General features: G+C 47.5%; 1 protein-coding gene across 1 annotated transcript in view; it reads right to left on the bottom strand.

Moving 5' to 3' along the window:
• Positions 1 to 18,569, bottom strand: part of LOC129827278 (testican-1-like) — a 300,288-nt gene that overhangs the window by 240,580 nt on the left and 41,139 nt on the right. Inside the window, exon 2 of the mRNA XM_055888009.1 lies at positions 9,134 to 9,179. Coding sequence (XP_055743984.1) covers positions 9,134 to 9,179 — 46 coding nt within the window. The remainder of the gene's footprint in view (positions 1 to 9,133; positions 9,180 to 18,569) is intronic.

Below are 18,569 nucleotides of genomic sequence, written 5' to 3'. Positions count from 1 at the left end.
GGGAAGATGTTTGAGGAGATATGGTGTGTCAGGGGGGCTGTCTGTATAGCAGGGGAAGATGTTTGAGGAGATGTGGTGTGTCAGGGGGGCTGTCTGTATAGCTGGGGAAGATGTTTCAGGAGATGTGGTGTGTCAGGGGGGCTGTCTGTATAGCAGGGGAAGATGTTTCAGGAGATGTGGTGTGTCAGGGGGCTGTCTGTATAGCAGGGGAAGATGTTTGAGGAGATGTGGTGTGTCAGGGGGCTGTCTGTATAGCAGGGGAAGATGTTTGAGGAGATATGGTGTGTCAGGGAGGCTGTCTGTATAGCAGGGGAAGATGTTTGAGGAGATATGGTGTGTCAGGGGGCTGTCTCTATAGCAGGGGAAGATGTTTGAGGAGATATGGTGTGTCAGGGGGGCTGTCTGTATAGCATGGGAAGATGTTTGAGGAGATGTGGTGTGTCAGGTGGGCTGTCTGTATAGCAGGGGAAGATGTTTGAGGAGATATGGTGTGTCAGGGGGGTTGTCTGTATAGCAGGGGAAGATGTTTGAGGAGATATGGTGTGTCAGGGGGGTTGTCTGTATAGCAGGGGAAGATGTTTGAGGAGATGTGGTGTGTCAGGGGGGTTGTCTGTATAGCTGGGGAAGATGTTTGAGGAGATGTGGTGTGTCAGGGGGGCTGTCTGTATAGCTGGGGAAGATGTTTGAGGAGATGTGGTGTGTCAGGGGGGCTGTCTGTATAGCAGGGGAAGATGTTTGAGGAGATATGGTGTAGGTCTCAGGATGGGGCTTGGGCAGGTGTAATAGTGGGGGTTGGGCCTGTCGCTCTGCTCACGGCCTGGGCATATGTCCTGCTGTCATGTTGAGGTCCTTGCCGCCGGGGCGGAAGGCATGGTGTGGGCAGAAGGGGCATAGGTCTGATATGGGGGGGCCTATATAGGGTGTGGGGTGGTATATAGGGTTTGCTTGGGGTGGTCTTAGCTGGTTGGGGTGTGGCCGGTGACGATTCTTGGCGTGGGTTCTCTTGGTGCAGGTAATTCGGGAGAGTCTTGCAGGTCTGGGCGGGGGGTCCTTTGCTCTGTTGCTCCTGTGTGAGGTGCTGGGACTACGGTTGAGGGTGACATCCTTCACGGTCCTGGCAAAAGTTAGGATTGCTGCCTTGTAGAGGTGGACCTGGTCGTAAAGGCTGTTCAAGTCCAGGGTGGAGTGGTGGGCCAGGTAGACATTAGGTTTTGAGGTACAGTCTTGTGAAACGCTTGCATTCACCCACTGTATGGTGGCAGGGTGAAAGTATTTTCCTGGTAGCAGGGTGGAGATAACCACTTGTGCGTTGGGAAAGTGGAAGAAGCTTTTTCAATCACTACCTTGCGTGCTGTGGCCACCCTTTCCTGATGTGCTTCTCTTTGATCCCGTAAAAGTCCTTCTGGAACTGCATGAGGATGCCCTGCACCATTACTGTACCAGACTTGTACACGTTGACAGAGGTTGTTTCAATTTCCTCAATGTCTAGAATTCTGAGTTTCCACCCTGGAACAATACCCTCTCTCTTGACATGGGGGTAGTGTGCTCTTATAGCACTGTGCCATGCCAGGGGTTGGTCTGTGTGGAAAATGAAGTTGCTTACGTTCCCCTCTTTGCAGCAGTCAGCAAATAGTGTCTCTGGATTGTCCTTGCTCAGTACTCTCCTGTCATTGTTGGGCTCAATAGTTTTCACACATCTGACTTCACACTTCAGTGCTAATTGAAGGTGCCGCCTGGTCAGTTCTATCCTAGCTGTTTGGTAGCTCAGTACACTTATTTACTTAGCTTTATAAAACAAAACACTTTTTGGCTTCAGAAGTAGGTTCAGACTGTTGGACGGTGTTTCCAGGTTCACTGTGTTTCTTCTGCAGCTTTTGGTTTGTTAGAAGTGTTTTCTTGATCGTCCTTGGTAGTAACAGTCCGTTCAGGTAATTTTGTCCAAAATTAAGGTTTTAGGTATGGAATTTTGATTTGGATTGAAGACTTTAATGTTGAGGTTAGTATGTAATGTTGAGGTTAGTATGTAATGTTGAGGTTAGTTTGTAATGTTGAGGTTAGTTTGTAATGTTGAGGTTAGTTTGTAATGTTGAGGTTAGTTTGTAATGTTGAGGTTAGTTTGTAATGTTGAGGTTAGTTTGTAATGTTGAGGTTAGTTTGTAATGTTGAGGTTAGTATGTAATGTTGAGGTTAGTATGTAATGTTGAGGTTAGTATGTAATGTTGAGGTTCGTTTGTAATGTTGAGGTTCGTTTGTAATGTTGCGGTTCGTATGTAATGTTGCGGTTAGTATGTAATGTTGAGGTTAGTATGTAATGTTGAGGTTAGTATGTAATGTTGAGGTTAGTATGTAATGTTGAGGTTAGTATGTAATGTTGAGGTTAGTATGTAATGTTGAGGTTAGTATGTAATGTTGAGGTTAGTATGTAGTGTTGAGGTTAGTATGTAGTGTTGAGGTTAGTTTGTAATGTTGAGGTTAGTATGTAATGTTGAGGTTAGTATGTAATGTTGAGGCTAGTTTGTGATGTTGAGGTTAGTATGTAATGTTGAGGTTAGTATGTAATGTTGAGGTTAGTATGTAATGTTGTGGTTAGTATGTAATGTTGAGGTTAGTATGTAATGTTGTGGTTAGTATGTAATGTTGAGGTTAGTTTGTAATGTTGAGGTTAGTATGTAATGTTGAGGTTAGTATGTAATGTTGAGGTTAGTATGTAATGTTGAGGTTAGTATGTAATGTTGAGGTTAGTATGTAATGTTGAGGTTAGTTTGTAATGTTGAGGTTAGTATGTAATGTTGAGGTTAGTATGTAATGTTGAGGTTAGTATGTAATGTTGAGGCTAGTTTGTGATGTTGAGGCTAGTATGTAATGTTGAGGTTAGTATGTAATGTTGTGGTTAGTATGTAATGTTGAGGTTAGTATGTAATGTTGAGGTTAGTTTGTGATGTTGAGGTTAGTATGTAATGTTGAGGTTAGTATGTAATGTTGTGGTTAGTATGTAATGTTGAGGTTAGTATGTAATGTTGAGGTTAGTTTGTAATGTTGAGGTTAGTATGTAATGTTGAGTTTAGTATGTCATGTTGTGGTTAGTATGTCATGTTGGGGTTAGTATGTCATGTTGAGGTTAGTATGTAATGTTGAGGTTAGTATGTAATGTTGAGGTTAGTATGTAATGTTGAGGTTAGTATGTAATGTTGAGGTTAGTAGCCATCTCTCTCTCTCCAGCTCTTAGAGAAAGAGTAGCGTCTTAAAGTCTTGTTCCATAACGTATTATGCAGGCTCCCTCTCTCTCTATGTATTAATCTGTGGGTCCTGCTGCAGAAGTGAATATCAATAGAATAAAATGAAAATTTCACTATGTGATTCCACTGTGTGGAGATTCTTTATCACATGAACCTACCATAGGAGATAGAGGGTGGTAACATAGCGGAACCAGAGGAGATAGAGGGTGCTAACCTAGCGGAACCAGAGGAAATAGAAGTTGGTAACCTAGCGGAACCAGAGGAAATAGAGGGTGGTAACCTAGCGGAACCAGAGGAGATAGAGGGTGGTAACCTAGCGGAACCAGAAGAGATAGAGGGTGCTAACCTAGCGGAACCAGAGGAAATAGAAGTTGGTAACCTAGCGGAACCAGAGGAAATAGAGGGTGGTAACCTAGCGGAACCAGAGGAGATAGAGGGTGGTAACATAGCGGAACCAGAGGAGATAGAGGGTGGTAACCTAGCGGAACCAGAGGAAATAGAGGGTGGTAACCTAGCGGAACCAGAGGAGATAGAGGGTGGTAACCTAGCGGAACCAAAGGAGATAGAGGGTGGTAACCTAGCGGAACCAGAGGAAATAGAGGGTGGTAACCTAGCGGAACCAGAGGAAATAGAGGGTGGTAACCTAGCGGAACCAGAGGAGATAGAGGGTGGTAACCTAGCGGAACCAGAGGAGATAGAGGGTGGTAACCTAGCGGAACCAGAGGAGATAGAGGGTGGTAACCTAGCGGAACCAGAGGAGATAGAGGGTGGTAACCTAGCGGAACCAGAGGAGATAGAGGGTGGTAACCTAGCGAAATCAGAGCCGATAGAGGGTGGTAACCTAGCGGAACCAGAGAAGATAGAGGGTGGTAACCTAGCGGAACCAGAGGAGATAGAGGGTGGTAACCTAGCGGAACCAGAGGAGATAGAGGGTGGTAACCTAGCGGAACCAGAGGACATAGAGGGTGGTAACCTAGCGGAACCAGAGGAGATAGAGGGTGGTAACCTAGCGGAACTAGAGGAGATAGAGGGTGGTAACCTAGCGGAACTAGAGGAGATAGAGGGTGGTAACCTAGCGGAACCAGAGGAGATAGAGGGTGGTAACCTAGCGGAACCAGAGGAGATAGAGGGTGGTAACCTAGCGGAACCAGAGGAAATAGAGGGTGGTAACCTAGCGGAACCAGAGGAGATAGAGGGTGGTAACCTTGCGGAACCAGAGGAGATAGAGGGTGGTAACCTAGCGGAACCAGAGGAGATAGAGGGTGGTAACCTAGCGGAACCAGAGGAGATAGAGGGTGGTAACCTAGCGGAACCAGAGGAGATAGAGGGTGGTAACCTAGCGGAACCAGAGGAGATAGAGGGTGGTAACCTAGCGGAACCAGAGGAGATAGAGGGTGGTAACCTAGCGGAACCAGAGGAGATAGAGGGTGGTAACCTAGCGGACCCAGAGGAGATAGAGGGTGGTAACCTAGCGGAACCAGAGGAGATAGAGGGTGGTAACCTAGCGGAACCAGAGGAGATAGAGGGTGGTAACCTAGCGGAACCAGAGGAGATAGAGGGTGGTAACCTAGCGGAACCAGAGCAGATAGAGGGTGGTAACCTAGCGGAACCAGAGCAGATAGAGGGTGGTAACCTAGCGGAACCAGAGGAGATAGAGGGTGGTAACCTAGCGGAACTAGAGGAGATAGAGGGTGGTAACCTAGCGGAACCAGAGGAGATAGAGGGTGGTAACCTAGCGGAATCAGAGGAGATAGAGGGTGGTAACCTAGCGGAACCAGAGGAGATAGAGGGTGGTAACCTAGCGGAATAAGAGGAGATAGAGGGTGGTAACCTAGCGGAATCAGAGGAGATAGAGGGTGGTAACCTAGCGGAACCAGAGGAGATAGAGGGTGGTAACCTAGCGGAACCAGAGGAGATAGAGGGTGGTAACCTAGCGGAACCAGAGGAAATAGAGGGTGGTAACCTAGAGGAACCAGAGCAGATAGAGGGTGGTAACCTAGCGGAACCAGAGGAAATAGAGGGTGGTAACCTAGCGGAACCAGAGGAGATAGAGGGTGGTAACCTAGCGGAATCAGAGGAGATAGAGGGTGGTAACCTAGCGGAACCAGAGGAGATAGAGGGTGGTAACCTAGCGGAACCAGAGGAGATAGAGGGTGGTAACCTAGCGGAACCAGAGGAGATAGAGGGTGGTAACCTAGCGGAATCAGAGGAGATAGAGGGTGGTAACCTAGCGGAACCAGAGGAGATAGAGGGTGGTAACCTAGCGGAACCAGAGGAGATAGAGGGTGGTAATCTAGCGGAACCAGAGGAGATAGAGGGTGGTAACCTAGCGGAACCAGAGGAGATAGAGGGTGGTAACCTAGCGGAACCAGAGGAGATAGAGGGTGGTAACCTAGCGGAACCAGAGGAGATAGAAGTTGGTAACCTAGCGGAACCAGAGGAGATAGAGGGTGGTAACCTAGCGGAACCAGAGGAGATAGAGGGTGGTAACCTAGCGGAACCAGAGGAGATAGAGGGTGGTAACCTAGCGGAACCAGAGGAGATAGAGGGTGGTAACCTAGCGGAACCAGAGGAGATAGAGGGTGGTAACCTAGCGGAACCAGAGGAGATAGAGGGTGGTAACCTAGCGGAACCAGAGGAGATAGAGGGTGGTAACCTAGCGGAACCAGAGGAGATAGAGGGTGGTAACCTAGCGGAACCAGAGGAGATAGAGGGTGGTAACCTAGCGGAACCAGAGGAGATAGAGGGTGGTAACCTAGCGGAACCAGAGGAGATAGAGGGTGGTAACCTAGCGGAATCAGAGCAGATAGAGGGTGGTAACCTAGCGGAATCAGAGCAGATAGAGGGTGGTAACCTAGCGGAACCAGAGCAGATAGAGGGTGGTAACCTAGCGGAACCAGAGGAGATAGAGGGTGGTAACCTAGCGGAACCAGAGGAGATAGAGGGTGGTAACCTAGCGGAACCAGAAGAGATAGAGGGTGCTAACCTAGCGGAACCAGAGGAAATAGAGGGTGGTAACCTAGCGGAACCAGAGGAGATAGAGGGTGGTAACCTTGCGGAACCAGAGGAGATAGAGGGTGGTAACCTAGCGGAACCAGAGGAGATAGAGGGTGGTAACCTAGCGGAACTAGAGGAGATAGAGGGTGGTAACCTAGCGGAACCAGAGGAGATAGAGGGTGGTAACCTAGCGGAACCAGAGGAGATAGAGGGTGGTAACCTAGCGGAACCAGAGGAGATAGAGGGTGGTAACCTAGCGGAACCAGAGGAGATAGAGGGTGGTAACCTAGCGGAACCAGAGGAAATAGAGGGTGGTAACCTAGCGGAACCAGAGGAGATAGAGGGTGGTAACCTAGCGGAACCAGAGGAGATAGAGGGTGGTAACCTAGCGGAACCAGAGGAGATAGAGGGTGTTAACCTAGAGGAACCAGAGGAGATAGAGGGTGGTAACCTAGCGGAACCAGAGGAGATAGAGGGTTGGAACCTAGCGGAACCAGAGGAGATAGAGGGTGGGAACCTAGCGGAACCAGAGGAGATAGAGGGTGGTAACCTAGCGGAACCAGAGGAGATAGAGGGTGGTAACCTAGCGGAACCAGAGGAGATAGAGGGTGGTAACCTAGCGGAACCAGAGGAGATAGAGGGTGGTAACCTAGCGGAACCAGAGGAGATAGAGGGTGGTAACCTAGCGGAACCAGAGGAGATAGAGGGTGGTAACCTAGCGGACCCAGAGGAGATAGAGGGTGGTAACCTAGCGGAACCAGAGGAGATAGAGGGTGGTAACCTAGCGGAACCAGAGGAGATAGAGGGTGGTAACCTAGCGGAACCAGAGGAGATAGAGGGTGGTAACCTAGCGGAACCAGAGCAGATAGAGGGTGGTAACCTAGCGGAACCAGAGCAGATAGAGGGTGGTAACCTAGCGGAACCAGAGGAGATAGAGGGTGGTAACCTAGCGGAACTAGAGGAGATAGAGGGTGGTAACCTAGCGGAACCAGAGGAGATAGAGGGTGGTAACCTAGCGGAATCAGAGGAGATAGAGGGTGGTAACCTAGCGGAACCAGAGGAGATAGAGGGTGGTAACCTAGCGGAATCAGAGGAGATAGAGGGTGGTAACCTAGCGGAATCAGAGGAGATAGAGGGTGGTAACCTAGCGGAACCAGAGGAGATAGAGGGTGGTAACCTAGCGGAACCAGAGGAGATAGAGGGTGGTAACCTAGCGGAACCAGAGGAAATAGAGGGTGGTAACCTAGAGGAACCAGAGCAGATAGAGGGTGGTAACCTAGCGGAACCAGAGGAAATAGAGGGTGGTAACCTAGCGGAACCAGAGGAGATAGAGGGTGGTAACCTAGCGGAATCAGAGGAGATAGAGGGTGGTAACCTAGCGGAACCAGAGGAGATAGAGGGTGGTAACCTAGCGGAACCAGAGGAGATAGAGGGTGGTAACCTAGCGGAACCAGAGGAGATAGAGGGTGGTAACCTAGCGGAATCAGAGGAGATAGAGGGTGGTAACCTAGCGGAACCAGAGGAGATAGAGGGTGGTAACCTAGCGGAACCAGAGGAGATAGAGGGTGGTAATCTAGCGGAACCAGAGGAGATAGAGGGTGGTAACCTAGCGGAACCAGAGGAGATAGAGGGTGGTAACCTAGCGGAACCAGAGGAGATAGAGGGTGGTAACCTAGCGGAACCAGAGGAGATAGAAGTTGGTAACCTAGCGGAACCAGAGGAGATAGAGGGTGGTAACCTAGCGGAACCAGAGGAGATAGAGGGTGGTAACCTAGCGGAACCAGAGGAGATAGAGGGTGGTAACCTAGCGGAACCAGAGGAGATAGAGGGTGGTAACCTAGCGGAACCAGAGGAGATAGAGGGTGGTAACCTAGCGGAACCAGAGGAGATAGAGGGTGGTAACCTAGCGGAACCAGAGGAGATAGAGGGTGGTAACCTAGCGGAACCAGAGGAGATAGAGGGTGGTAACCTAGCGGAACCAGAGGAGATAGAGGGTGGTAACCTAGCGGAACCAGAGGAGATAGAGGGTGGTAACCTAGCGGAATCAGAGCAGATAGAGGGTGGTAACCTAGCGGAATCAGAGCAGATAGAGGGTGGTAACCTAGCGGAACCAGAGCAGATAGAGGGTGGTAACCTAGCGGAACCAGAGGAGATAGAGGGTGGTAACCTAGCGGAATCAGAGCAGATAGAGGGTGGTAACCTAGCGGAACCAGAGGAGATAGAGGGTGGTAACCTAGCGGAATCAGAGCAGATAGAGGGTGGTAACCTAGCGGAACCAGAGGAGATAGAGGGTGGTAACCTAGCGGAACCAGAGGAGATAGAGGGTGGTAATCTAGCGGAACCAGAGGAGATAGAGGGTGGTAACCTAGCGGAACCAGAGGAGATAGAGGGTGGTAACCTAGCGGAATCAGAGCAGATAGAGGGTGGTAACCTAGCGGAATCAGAGCAGATAGAGGGTGGTAACCTAGCGGAATCAGAGCAGATAGAGGGTGGTAACCTAGCGGAATCAGAGCAGATAGAGGGTGGTAACCTAGCGGAATCAGAGCAGATAGAGGGTGGTAACCTAGCGGAACCAGAGGAGATAGAGGGTGGTAACCTAGCGGAATCAGAGCAGATAGAGGGTGGTAACCTAGCGGAACCAGAGGAGATAGAGGGTGGTAACCTAGCGGAACCAGAGGAGATAGAGGGTGGTAACCTAGCGGAATCAGAGGAGTGGCTAACATTCATGAAGTTACACAAGTGGTGTTTAGAGTGAGGAAGAAATGCTCCCATCTATCCCCATAGCAACCTTCCCATCTAACCATCCCACACACACAAACCTGTATGCCCCCCCCCCCCCCCCCCCCCACACACACACAAACAAACACGTCTCACACACACATCATAGTGTCTGGTCTTACCTTGGTCGATTGGCTTGGCAGGACCCCAGCTTTTGAAGTAGTCATCCTGAGAGAAAAGCACAGGAGAGAAAGGGTTTACTATACACACACTGACAACTTGACAGAAACAGATAAGAAAACATCTAAGGTCACACAGTCCGTAACAAATCCATATAAGTATGTTAATCCAGTTTATGCCACAAAGTTTGACATTCCAAACACTGGTCTTCCTCAGTGCAGAAAAAAACTCTCTGTGGCCTCGACTCCCGACCCATCGTCCCAGACAGACAGTGCATGTGAGTTTAGAGAAACAAAGAGCGGGAGATTGATCCGCTCTCATGATTATCTCTCTGTCACAGGCGACAGATCAGTCGGATTGAGATGCAAATATCACAGGGAATTAGTCCCAGATTAAACTCTTTACAACCAGACCTCCCCTTCAAAACCAACAGCCTATTCCACCCACGTCTTCGCTAATTATATCTGTACAAGCACAAATGTTAGAAGTTTAATACTCATTAGATGAGGGCTTTTTTGCTCGGAGCATGTTTTTTTATTTTTTGCCGAGGACAAAGTGATATGTAATTGCTTTAAAATGGCTGCATAATGACCAAACAACATGTTGGTGGTATGAGCTATTGGTCTGAGTTGAATTAGTGCATAACAGTAAAGTGTTTTTCATGGTATCATTAGGAGGTAGGCAAACAGATGCGGCATTGAGAGAGAAAGAGGTAGAGGTAGAGAGAGAAAGCAAGAGAGAGTGAGACATACAGGAGGAGAGAGCCTGAGATACAGAGGGAGAGAGAGAGAGAGAGATACAAAAAGAGAGGGAGAGAGAGAGGAGGATAGAGAGAGAGAGAGAGAGACAGGGGCTGTGTCAGATCCAATAAAGCCACAGGCAGAAATAAGATAAAACAATGGGGAGGTAGTTAGAGGAATAAAGGTAAGGACTAGCAGACAGACACTCTTACCAGCAGGGCCGGCCGGCTCTAGCCTTTTGGAGGCCCTAAGCAAGATTTGGTGGGGCCCCCACCTCCCCCATCATGGGGCAAACATTTAATGGCCCCCCTCTTGACAGCAGAGAGAAGTTTTAAAGCTAATTTCCTGCTATTCTACACATTTTGCCATGAGTTATGCCATGTTAATATGATATCTCAGTGAGAATGGTTAACAAAATCAATGGGAGCCCCCTGAAGGTTAGGGCCCTAGGCATGTGCCCTATGTGCCCGGTCAGTAATCAGGCCATGATTACTGTCGATAGCTGGCTAGACTAACTACCAATCTAAAAATTGTTAGCTGACCTGGCTAATTGAGTGACTTTCAGTGACTGACATAACAAGAGAAAAACTGATGAATGATGCACAAACAAATGTCTGAATTGCACCTGGTGTATTCTACTATTCACCCTCTCAATAGTAAGTTAAGACCCCGACTGAATTCTGAGTCCCCCCCCACACACATCTTTTTTAAAGAAAATGTTTACAGGTTGGGGCCCCCCTAGCAGCCGGGTGCCCTAAGCAACTGCTTATGTTGCTTATGCCTGGAGCCAGCTCTGCTTACCAGGCTCTGTTTAACTAGATTATGACTGTTCATAAGGACCTGCTCAATCAAGACAATCAGTCAATGGATTTACAGGACTTGCCCTCTACCACTGACCTGCCATATAGTCTGTTCTACATTGGTTTTGACACTGGTTTTTGCTTTTCAGTTATCAATCATTCCTCAGTGCCATTTGGGTCTACTGTGTATAACGTTCTGTTGCAGATGTCGAGTTTACAGCCCCCCTGGGTGACTATCTCACCATCTCACACCAGCCCAAAGCTCGCCTGGCATTAGCCGATACAGAAATACAGCCAATGAAAATGCAGAAGTTCAATCCAATCAACCTCACCACTTTCACTTCCTGTCAGAACACGGTTGTCCGGACGATGGGGTGATGGGTCAATACGTCTTAGAAGGTAGGAGGGGAGCGAGGAGCGAGCTCCAAATCAATCCAAATCAACACACCTCCTGATGTTTCCAAAGAGAGAGAACGAGACCATATGAAGCAGGGAAACAGAAATGTTTTTGAGAAGTTCTGTACAGTAGAGTACATTATTAATCTGTTCTAAGTCTAATTTTCCTACTGTTTCTTATGAGATACATTCAGCAACAACAACGTTACTATCAGTAAGTCTTTGGGAGAGTAGTTAGGATGTGTCCTCAGATCAAAGCTCTAGACCAGTGGTCACCAACCGGTCGATCGCGAAGCCTTGCGTTCCTATTTTGTAAATGAATTTCGTGCTTTTGGCAGTAGGTGCACTTGATTCAGCAGCCCTAGCGACGGGAAGGCAAAGTGTTCCCATTTTGAACCTTTTCCTGTGTCTGAAGGTAAAACTCTGCCTACCCAGCAGGCCCAAAGAGCAAATCAAGTGCAGCTATTGGCCTACCAAAAAAACTCCCTTGCAACTTGAGTTTCGCCATCAGCTGGAAGACCGGCTCCCCTTTTCTCAGCGGAGGGAAGGAGGGCTGCAGGACAGTGAGGCGGGTGAGAGGCAGCCTAACTACTGCTCCCTCCCTCCCCTCAGACTTACCATCAGATGCAGGTCATCAGTCAGTAAAAAAATAAGCTAATTATTATGCTCACTTAGCTGTGCCTCAAGTAATACAACAATTGATCTATTACCAGTGTGATCATATACCTACATTGGTCAATAGCAAGCATAGCCAATATGCAGTGATGACGTATTGGGCCTATAGCCTACTGCACAAACCTCATTGCTACAGTACTGTTTTTAATTGGTTAATGTTGCATAGGCTTAAGTCGTTTTTTTCTTCTTCTTCTCAGTTTTGTCTCAGCGCTGCAACTCCCCAACGGGATCGGGAGGCAAAGGTTGAGTCATGCGTCCTCTGAAACATGACCCGCGCTTCTTAACACCCGCCCACTTAACTAGCCGCACCAATGTGTCAGAGGAAACACCGTTCAACTGATGAGTGAGGTCAGCCTGCAGGCGCCCGGCCTGCCACAAGGAGTCACTAGAGCACGACGAGCCAAGTAAAGCACCCCGGGCCAGACCGTCCCCAAACCCTAACCCGGACCCGGACGACGCAGGGCCAGTTGTGCGCAACCCTATGTGACTCCCAATCATGGCCGGTTGTGATACAGCCCGAGATCAAACCAGGGTCTGTAGTGACGCATGTAGCTCTGCGATGCCGTGTCTTTAGACCACTGCACCACTCTGGAGGCCCAAGGCTGACGTTTTTTAAGCCATGTTTATAAAAAAACCTGAGCAGTAGATCTCGTCTTGCATTTTCACCCAGAAAGTGATCTTGACTAAGAAAAGTTTGGTGACCACTGGTCTACACAAACACTGTACATATACGCTGAGGGTACAAAACATTAGGAATGCCTTCCCAATACTGAGCTGCACCCCCTTTTGCTCCCAGAACAGCCTAAATTTGTTGAGGCATGGACTCTACAAGGTGTCAAAAGAGTTCCACGGGGATGCTGGCCAATGTTCACTCCAATGCTTCCCACAGTTGTGTCAAGTTGGCTGGATGTCCTTTGGGTGGTGGACCATTCCTGATACACACGGTTGAGCGTGAAAAACCCAGCAGCGCTGCAGTTCTTGACACAAACCGGTGCATCGAATACCATACTTCAAAGGCACTTAAATATTTTGTCTTTCCCATTCACCTTCTAAATGGCACACATACACAACCCATGTCTCAAGGCTTAAAATTCCTTCTTTAACCTGTCTCCTCCCCTTCGTCGACACTGATTGAAGTGGATTTAACAACTGACCTCAATAAAGGATCATAGCTTTCACCTGGTCAGTCTGTGTCATGGAAAGAGCCGATGCTCTTAATGTTTTGTATACTCAATGTAGTATATAGTCTGTAGCAGAGCTGATTGGGAGTGGTGAAGAAAAGAAGGAATCAAACCCTTTCAGAGCTCAAATAACAAACAGCTCCATATCACACTGGGAAGGCAAAAACATTTCTCTCAGCTCTTAACTATCAAATTTTCTCTCTCTCTCTCTCTCTCTCTCTCTCTCTCTCTCTCTCTCTCTCTCTCTCTCTCTCTCTCTCTCTCTCTCTCTCTCTCTCTCTCTCTCTCTCTCTCTCTCTCTCTCTCTCTCTCTCTCTCTCTCTCTCTCTCTCTCTCTGTGCATGCTGGGTGTTTTTGGAGGTTGAGTGTTTGGTGTGGAAAGCTCTATCCTAACTAACTTTCTTGATTATTTTCTTTACATGTTATTTTCTATGGTGGAGGGTTAATGCAATATTTGTTTTAGCGATATCCAAAGTTTTTTTTCAAAGTTAGGGTGGAAGAGGACAGAGTAACTTTCCTGGGGTTTGGAAGGTGTAGTGTGCGCAATGGCTTCTCAGCCTAGCGCGGAGGAGACGCTGTCGATACAGCATGGATTCAGGTGTGTTCCTGAGAACGGAGTTAAGGTGGAGGAGGTTCTGCTCGCGGTCGGTGAACAGGTAGGAGCTGAATTTATACATTCTGCTTCTAGAATGAACAAAGCTGTGGTTGTGTTCATGAAAAGGGCTAATTTGGTTGGTAGGCTAATTGCTAGCGGAATATTTGTAAGGGATGTGTTGGTGTCAATTTCACCTCTCTCTACCCCTTCAACAAGAGTTGTAGTGGCAAATTTGCCTCCGTTTCTTACGGATGATCAAATTAGGAAAGAGCTGAGTCATTTTGGTAAGTTTGCTAGCGGTTTCCGTGTACTGTCAGCAGGCTTTCAGGCAGATGCCGTTAAGCACGTTGTTTCGTTCCGGAGGCAAGTGTTTATGTTTCTGAACAACAACGAGCAACAGCTAAATGTGCATTTTAAAGTGAGGCATGGGGAGGGGCTATACACAGGGTTTGCCAGCACAGATAGTCTATGGTGCTTTGAGTGTGGGGATTTGGAGCATAAGAGCTTTACGTGCCCACATAAACAAGACAAGGTGAGGGTACAAGCGCCAGTGGGGGAAATCGAGGTCAAAGTGCAGGGGGTAAGGAGATGCAGACAGCAGAGGCTGGGCCTAGTCAGTCTAGAGATGGTGGTGTAGATGAGGCTGGGCCTAGTCAGGCTAGAGATGGTGGGGTAGCTGAAGCTGAGTTTAGTCAGGCTAGAGATGGTGGGGTAGTGGAGGCTGGGTCTAGTCAGGCTAGAGATGGTGGGGAAGCAGAGGCTGGGTCTAGTTAGGCTAGAGATGGTGGGGTAGCTTAGGCTGGGCCTAGTTATGCTATGGAGGGTGGTGTAGAGGGTGCTGGGTCTAGGTAATGCTATGGATGGTGGTATAGCAGAGGCTGAGTCTAGTCAGGCTATGGATGGTGGGGTAGCTGAGGCTGGCCCTAGTCATGCTATGGAGGGTGGTGTAGATGATGCTGGGCCTAGTCATGCTATGGAGGGTGATGTAGATGATACTGGGTCTAGTCAGGTTTTTCTAGTGGATGAGGAGAGTATAGTGGGGAAGTGTAAGAGATTAGGGGGGGAGGAGGAGGAGGGTGTCAAGCGGAAAAGGAAAAAGGGTGTGGACAAAGGCACCATGGAAATGTTGCCTGTTGCTGTGGGTGAGGCCCTAACCAGAGAGAAAGAGCAGGTGGTCAGGGTGGAAGATAGAGAAGAGGATGAAAGTGAGTCTGAGGAAGAGGATGAGGAGTTATTTTTTTCAGACTCCTCTTCAATTGGCCCGGAGCTGACAGCCAGTCAACCAGAGGGGTCTAAGTACATGTTGAGAGAACTGACAAGGTTCCTGAATGAGACTAAGGGGAAAAAAGTTAATCTTGAGGCTTTTTTTCCCGATCCTAGAAAGTTTGTAAGATCAGTACAACATGCTATGAGAAATGAGGGGCATGGTGTCCTCTCACCCAGGAAACGGTTTAGGTTGAGGAAGTGGGTCACAACAGTGCGTAAAGGTTTACCTTCAGACACTGTTTAAATGTTTAATTTCTTTCTGACACTGGGGCTTTTTGAGCTTTGCTATTGGTCTATTTCTCTGCTGGCTTTTCTCCCACTTCTTATGGAGACTCTTCGGGTAGGCTCGCTCAATATAAATGGCGCCAGAGATGTGGGAAAGAGGAGTGTGTTGGGTGAATATGTAAAACTAAACTAAGCTTTTCTGTCAACAGGCTAATTTAGCAGAATTATGTAGGGACCGGGGCAGTTTTTTCCAGGTTAAAGCAAAGGGAGCACTTGTAAGAGCTAGGTTCTCCATGCTCAAGGAGATGGATGCTCCCAGCTCCTTCTTCTTTGGTTTGGAAAGACAGAGCAGTGAAGCCAAGGGTATGCATTGTCTACGGCTGTCTGATGGGCGGGTGACCTCTGTGGTGGGGGAGATGCGGGAGCGGACTGTGGAGTTTTATACTGAGTTGTATAGGGCAGAAATGTGTGATCCTATGTGTGCTCAGGTCTTGTTCGCAGGACTCCCTAAGCTCTCTTGGGCACAGAGGGATGAAATGGACATTCCTCTGTTGTCACATGAACTGGCAGAGGCCGTAACCCAGATGTCCCCTGGTCGTGCACCGGGGATCGATGGACTTCCAGTGGAGTTTTACAAAAAATTCTGGGGAACAATTGGACAGGATTTCTTTTGCGTGTTGCGTGAATGCGTCGGGGTAGGAGAGTTGCAGATGAGCTGCCGTCGGGCGGCTCTGACTCTCCTGCCCAAAAAAGGGGACTTGTGTGAACTTAACCTGTTTGGACTGCAGGGGCAGTATTGAGTAGCCAGATAAAAGGTGCCCATTTCAAACGGCCTCGTACTCAATTCTTACTCGTACAATATGCATATTATTATTACTATTGGATAGAAAACACTCTCTAGTTTCTAAAACCGTTTGAAATATATCTGTGAGTAAAACAGAACTCATTTGGCACAAACTTCCTGACCAGGAAGTGGAAAGTCTGAAATCGAGGCTCTGTTCTGGGTCCTGCCTATAAATGGGCATGATACGTATTAGTATACATGCACCTCATACACCTTCCCCTGGATGTCAAGAGGTGAGAGAAGAAATGGAGTGTTTATCTTGGTCTGAAGTGGAATAAAAGCTCTTGGAATGACATGTCACCCATTTCCTGTTTTCAGGAAGGCGCGGGAAGGAACCTGGATTTGCCTTCTGATAAGCTGCCGTTATGGACGACTAATATCTCCGGCTTTGATTTTATTTGATACATGTGACCATATCATCGTAAAGTATGTTTTTTCAATATAGTTTAATCAGATTATTGAATTTTTTCGGGAGTTTTGCCATGTTCCGTTCTCTTCCGTTTGTTGACATGGAGAGATTTGTGCCACTTGTCTAGTGTGCTTGCTAAATCGAGAGGGAAAGAGGCCGTTCTAAATCCAAACAACGATTGTTCTTGACAAAGGACCCCTTGTCCAACATTCTGATGAAAGATCAGCAAAAGTAGGAAACATTTTATGATGCTATTTCATATATCTGTCGTACATGTGAACTAGTCGTCGGCGCCCAGCTTTTGGGTACTCTAGCTATACCGAAGCTGTATGTCGTAATGAAGTTATTTTTAGAATTCTAACACGGCGATTTCATTAAGAACTAATGGATCTATCATTTCCTATACAACATGTATTTTTTTGTTATGTTTATGAATAGCTATTTGGTCAGAATATGTGTGTCAGAAAAAGTGTCAGAAAAATATCCGGACGTTGTGGGAAAAAGTAGCTACGTTAGCACAATGTATAACCACTGATTTCAGCTCTAAATATGCACATTTTCGAACAAAACATAAGTGTATGTATAACCTGATGTTATAGGACTGTCATCTGATGAAGAATATCAAGGTTAGTCAAAAATTATATATCTTTTACTGGTTTGTTACGATCGCTAACTTTTGCTGCTGGGAAATGGCTTGTGTTTCTGGCTATTGTGGTAAGCTAATATAACGCTATATTGTGTTTTCGCTTTAAAACACTTAATAAATCGGAAATATTGGCTGGAATCACAAGATGCCTGTCTTTCATTTGCTGTACACTATGTATTTTTCAGAAATGTTTTATGATGAGTATTTAGGTATTTGGCGTTGGTGTCTGTAATTATTCTGTCTGCTTTCGGTGCAATTTCTGATTGTAGCTGCAATGTAAACTATGATTTATACCTGAAATATGCACATTTTTCGAACAAAACATAGATTTATTGAATAACATGTTATAAGACTGTCATCTGATGAAGTTGTTTGTTGGTTAGTTTGGTTGGTTCTTGGTTAGTTAGGTTGGCTTTGTGCATGCTACCTGTGCTGTGAAAAATGTCTGTCCTTTTTTGTATTTGGTGGTGAGCTAACATAAATATACGTGCTGTTTTCGCTGTAAAACATTTTTAAAAATCGGACTTGTTGGCTGGATTCACAAGATGTGTACCTTTCATTTGCTGTATTCGGACTTGTTAATGTGTGAAAGTTAAATATTTAAAATATATATATTTTGAATTTCGCGCCCTGCACTTGAGCTGGCTGTTGTCATAAGTGTACCGACGTCGGGCTTGCAGCCAGAAGAAGTTAAGAACTGGAGGCCTGTGGCATTACTCTGTGCGGACTACAAGATTTTTGCCAAGGTCCTCTCTAACAGACTGAAGTCCCATTTGGACTCTATAATACACAAGGACCAGACATATTGTGTACTGGGACGCTCAATCACGGACAACTTGTTCTTGATTAGGGACATGTTGGACTTGTCGAGAGGTTCTAATGTGAACTTTGGACTGGTCTCTTTAGATCAAGAGAAGGCTTTTGATAGAGTAGATCATGAGTATCTGTTTAATGTGACGTCTGTGTTTGGGTTTGGGAAGAGTTTTGTGACCTGTGTGAAGCTGTTGTATGCTGGGGCGTCATGTATGGTTAAGGTGGGAGGGGTGCTCAGTAGGCCAGTCTGGGTGAGACGGGGCATTAGACAAGGATGCCCTCTATCTGGGCAGCTATACACACTAGCCATTGAGCCTTTTTTAGGACTGCTACGCAGGAGACTGCAGGGAGTGTGCTGGACAGGCGGTTGTGGTGACATGAATAGCAGTCTCAGCATATGCAGATGATGTTTCTGTGATGGTCAGGGATGGGCAAGATATGCAGGAACTAGAGACCAGTCTGAAGGTGTACGAGGGAGCTTCATCAGCTAAGGTAAACTGGGGAAAGAGCAAAGCTCTGTTATGTGGGGCATGGGGGGATAGGGCTCCTCCTCTGCTTCCAGGGGGTTTGCAGTGGGGTTGTGAAGGGCTTAAAGTGTTGGGGGTGTACCTGGGCTCGGAGAGGTGGGTCAGGAAGAACTGGGAGGGGCTGTCACAGGCAGTGGTGTCAAGAATGGCCAGGTGGAGGTGGCTCCTGTCCCAAGTGTCATATAGAGGGAGGGTGCTGATAATTAACAACCTGGTGGCATCTTCCTTGTGGCATAAACTGGCTGTCCTCAACCCCCCCGCCGGTCTGCTTGCAGACCTGCAACACAAGCTGGTGGATTTATTTTGGTCGGGACATCACTG

This window comes from Salvelinus fontinalis, chromosome 29, assembly GCF_029448725.1.
Source record: "Salvelinus fontinalis isolate EN_2023a chromosome 29, ASM2944872v1, whole genome shotgun sequence".
Taxonomy (NCBI): domain Eukaryota; kingdom Metazoa; phylum Chordata; class Actinopteri; order Salmoniformes; family Salmonidae; genus Salvelinus; species Salvelinus fontinalis.
The sequence above is the reverse complement of the archived record's forward strand: the minus strand, read 5'-3'. Positions and strand labels throughout refer to the sequence as shown.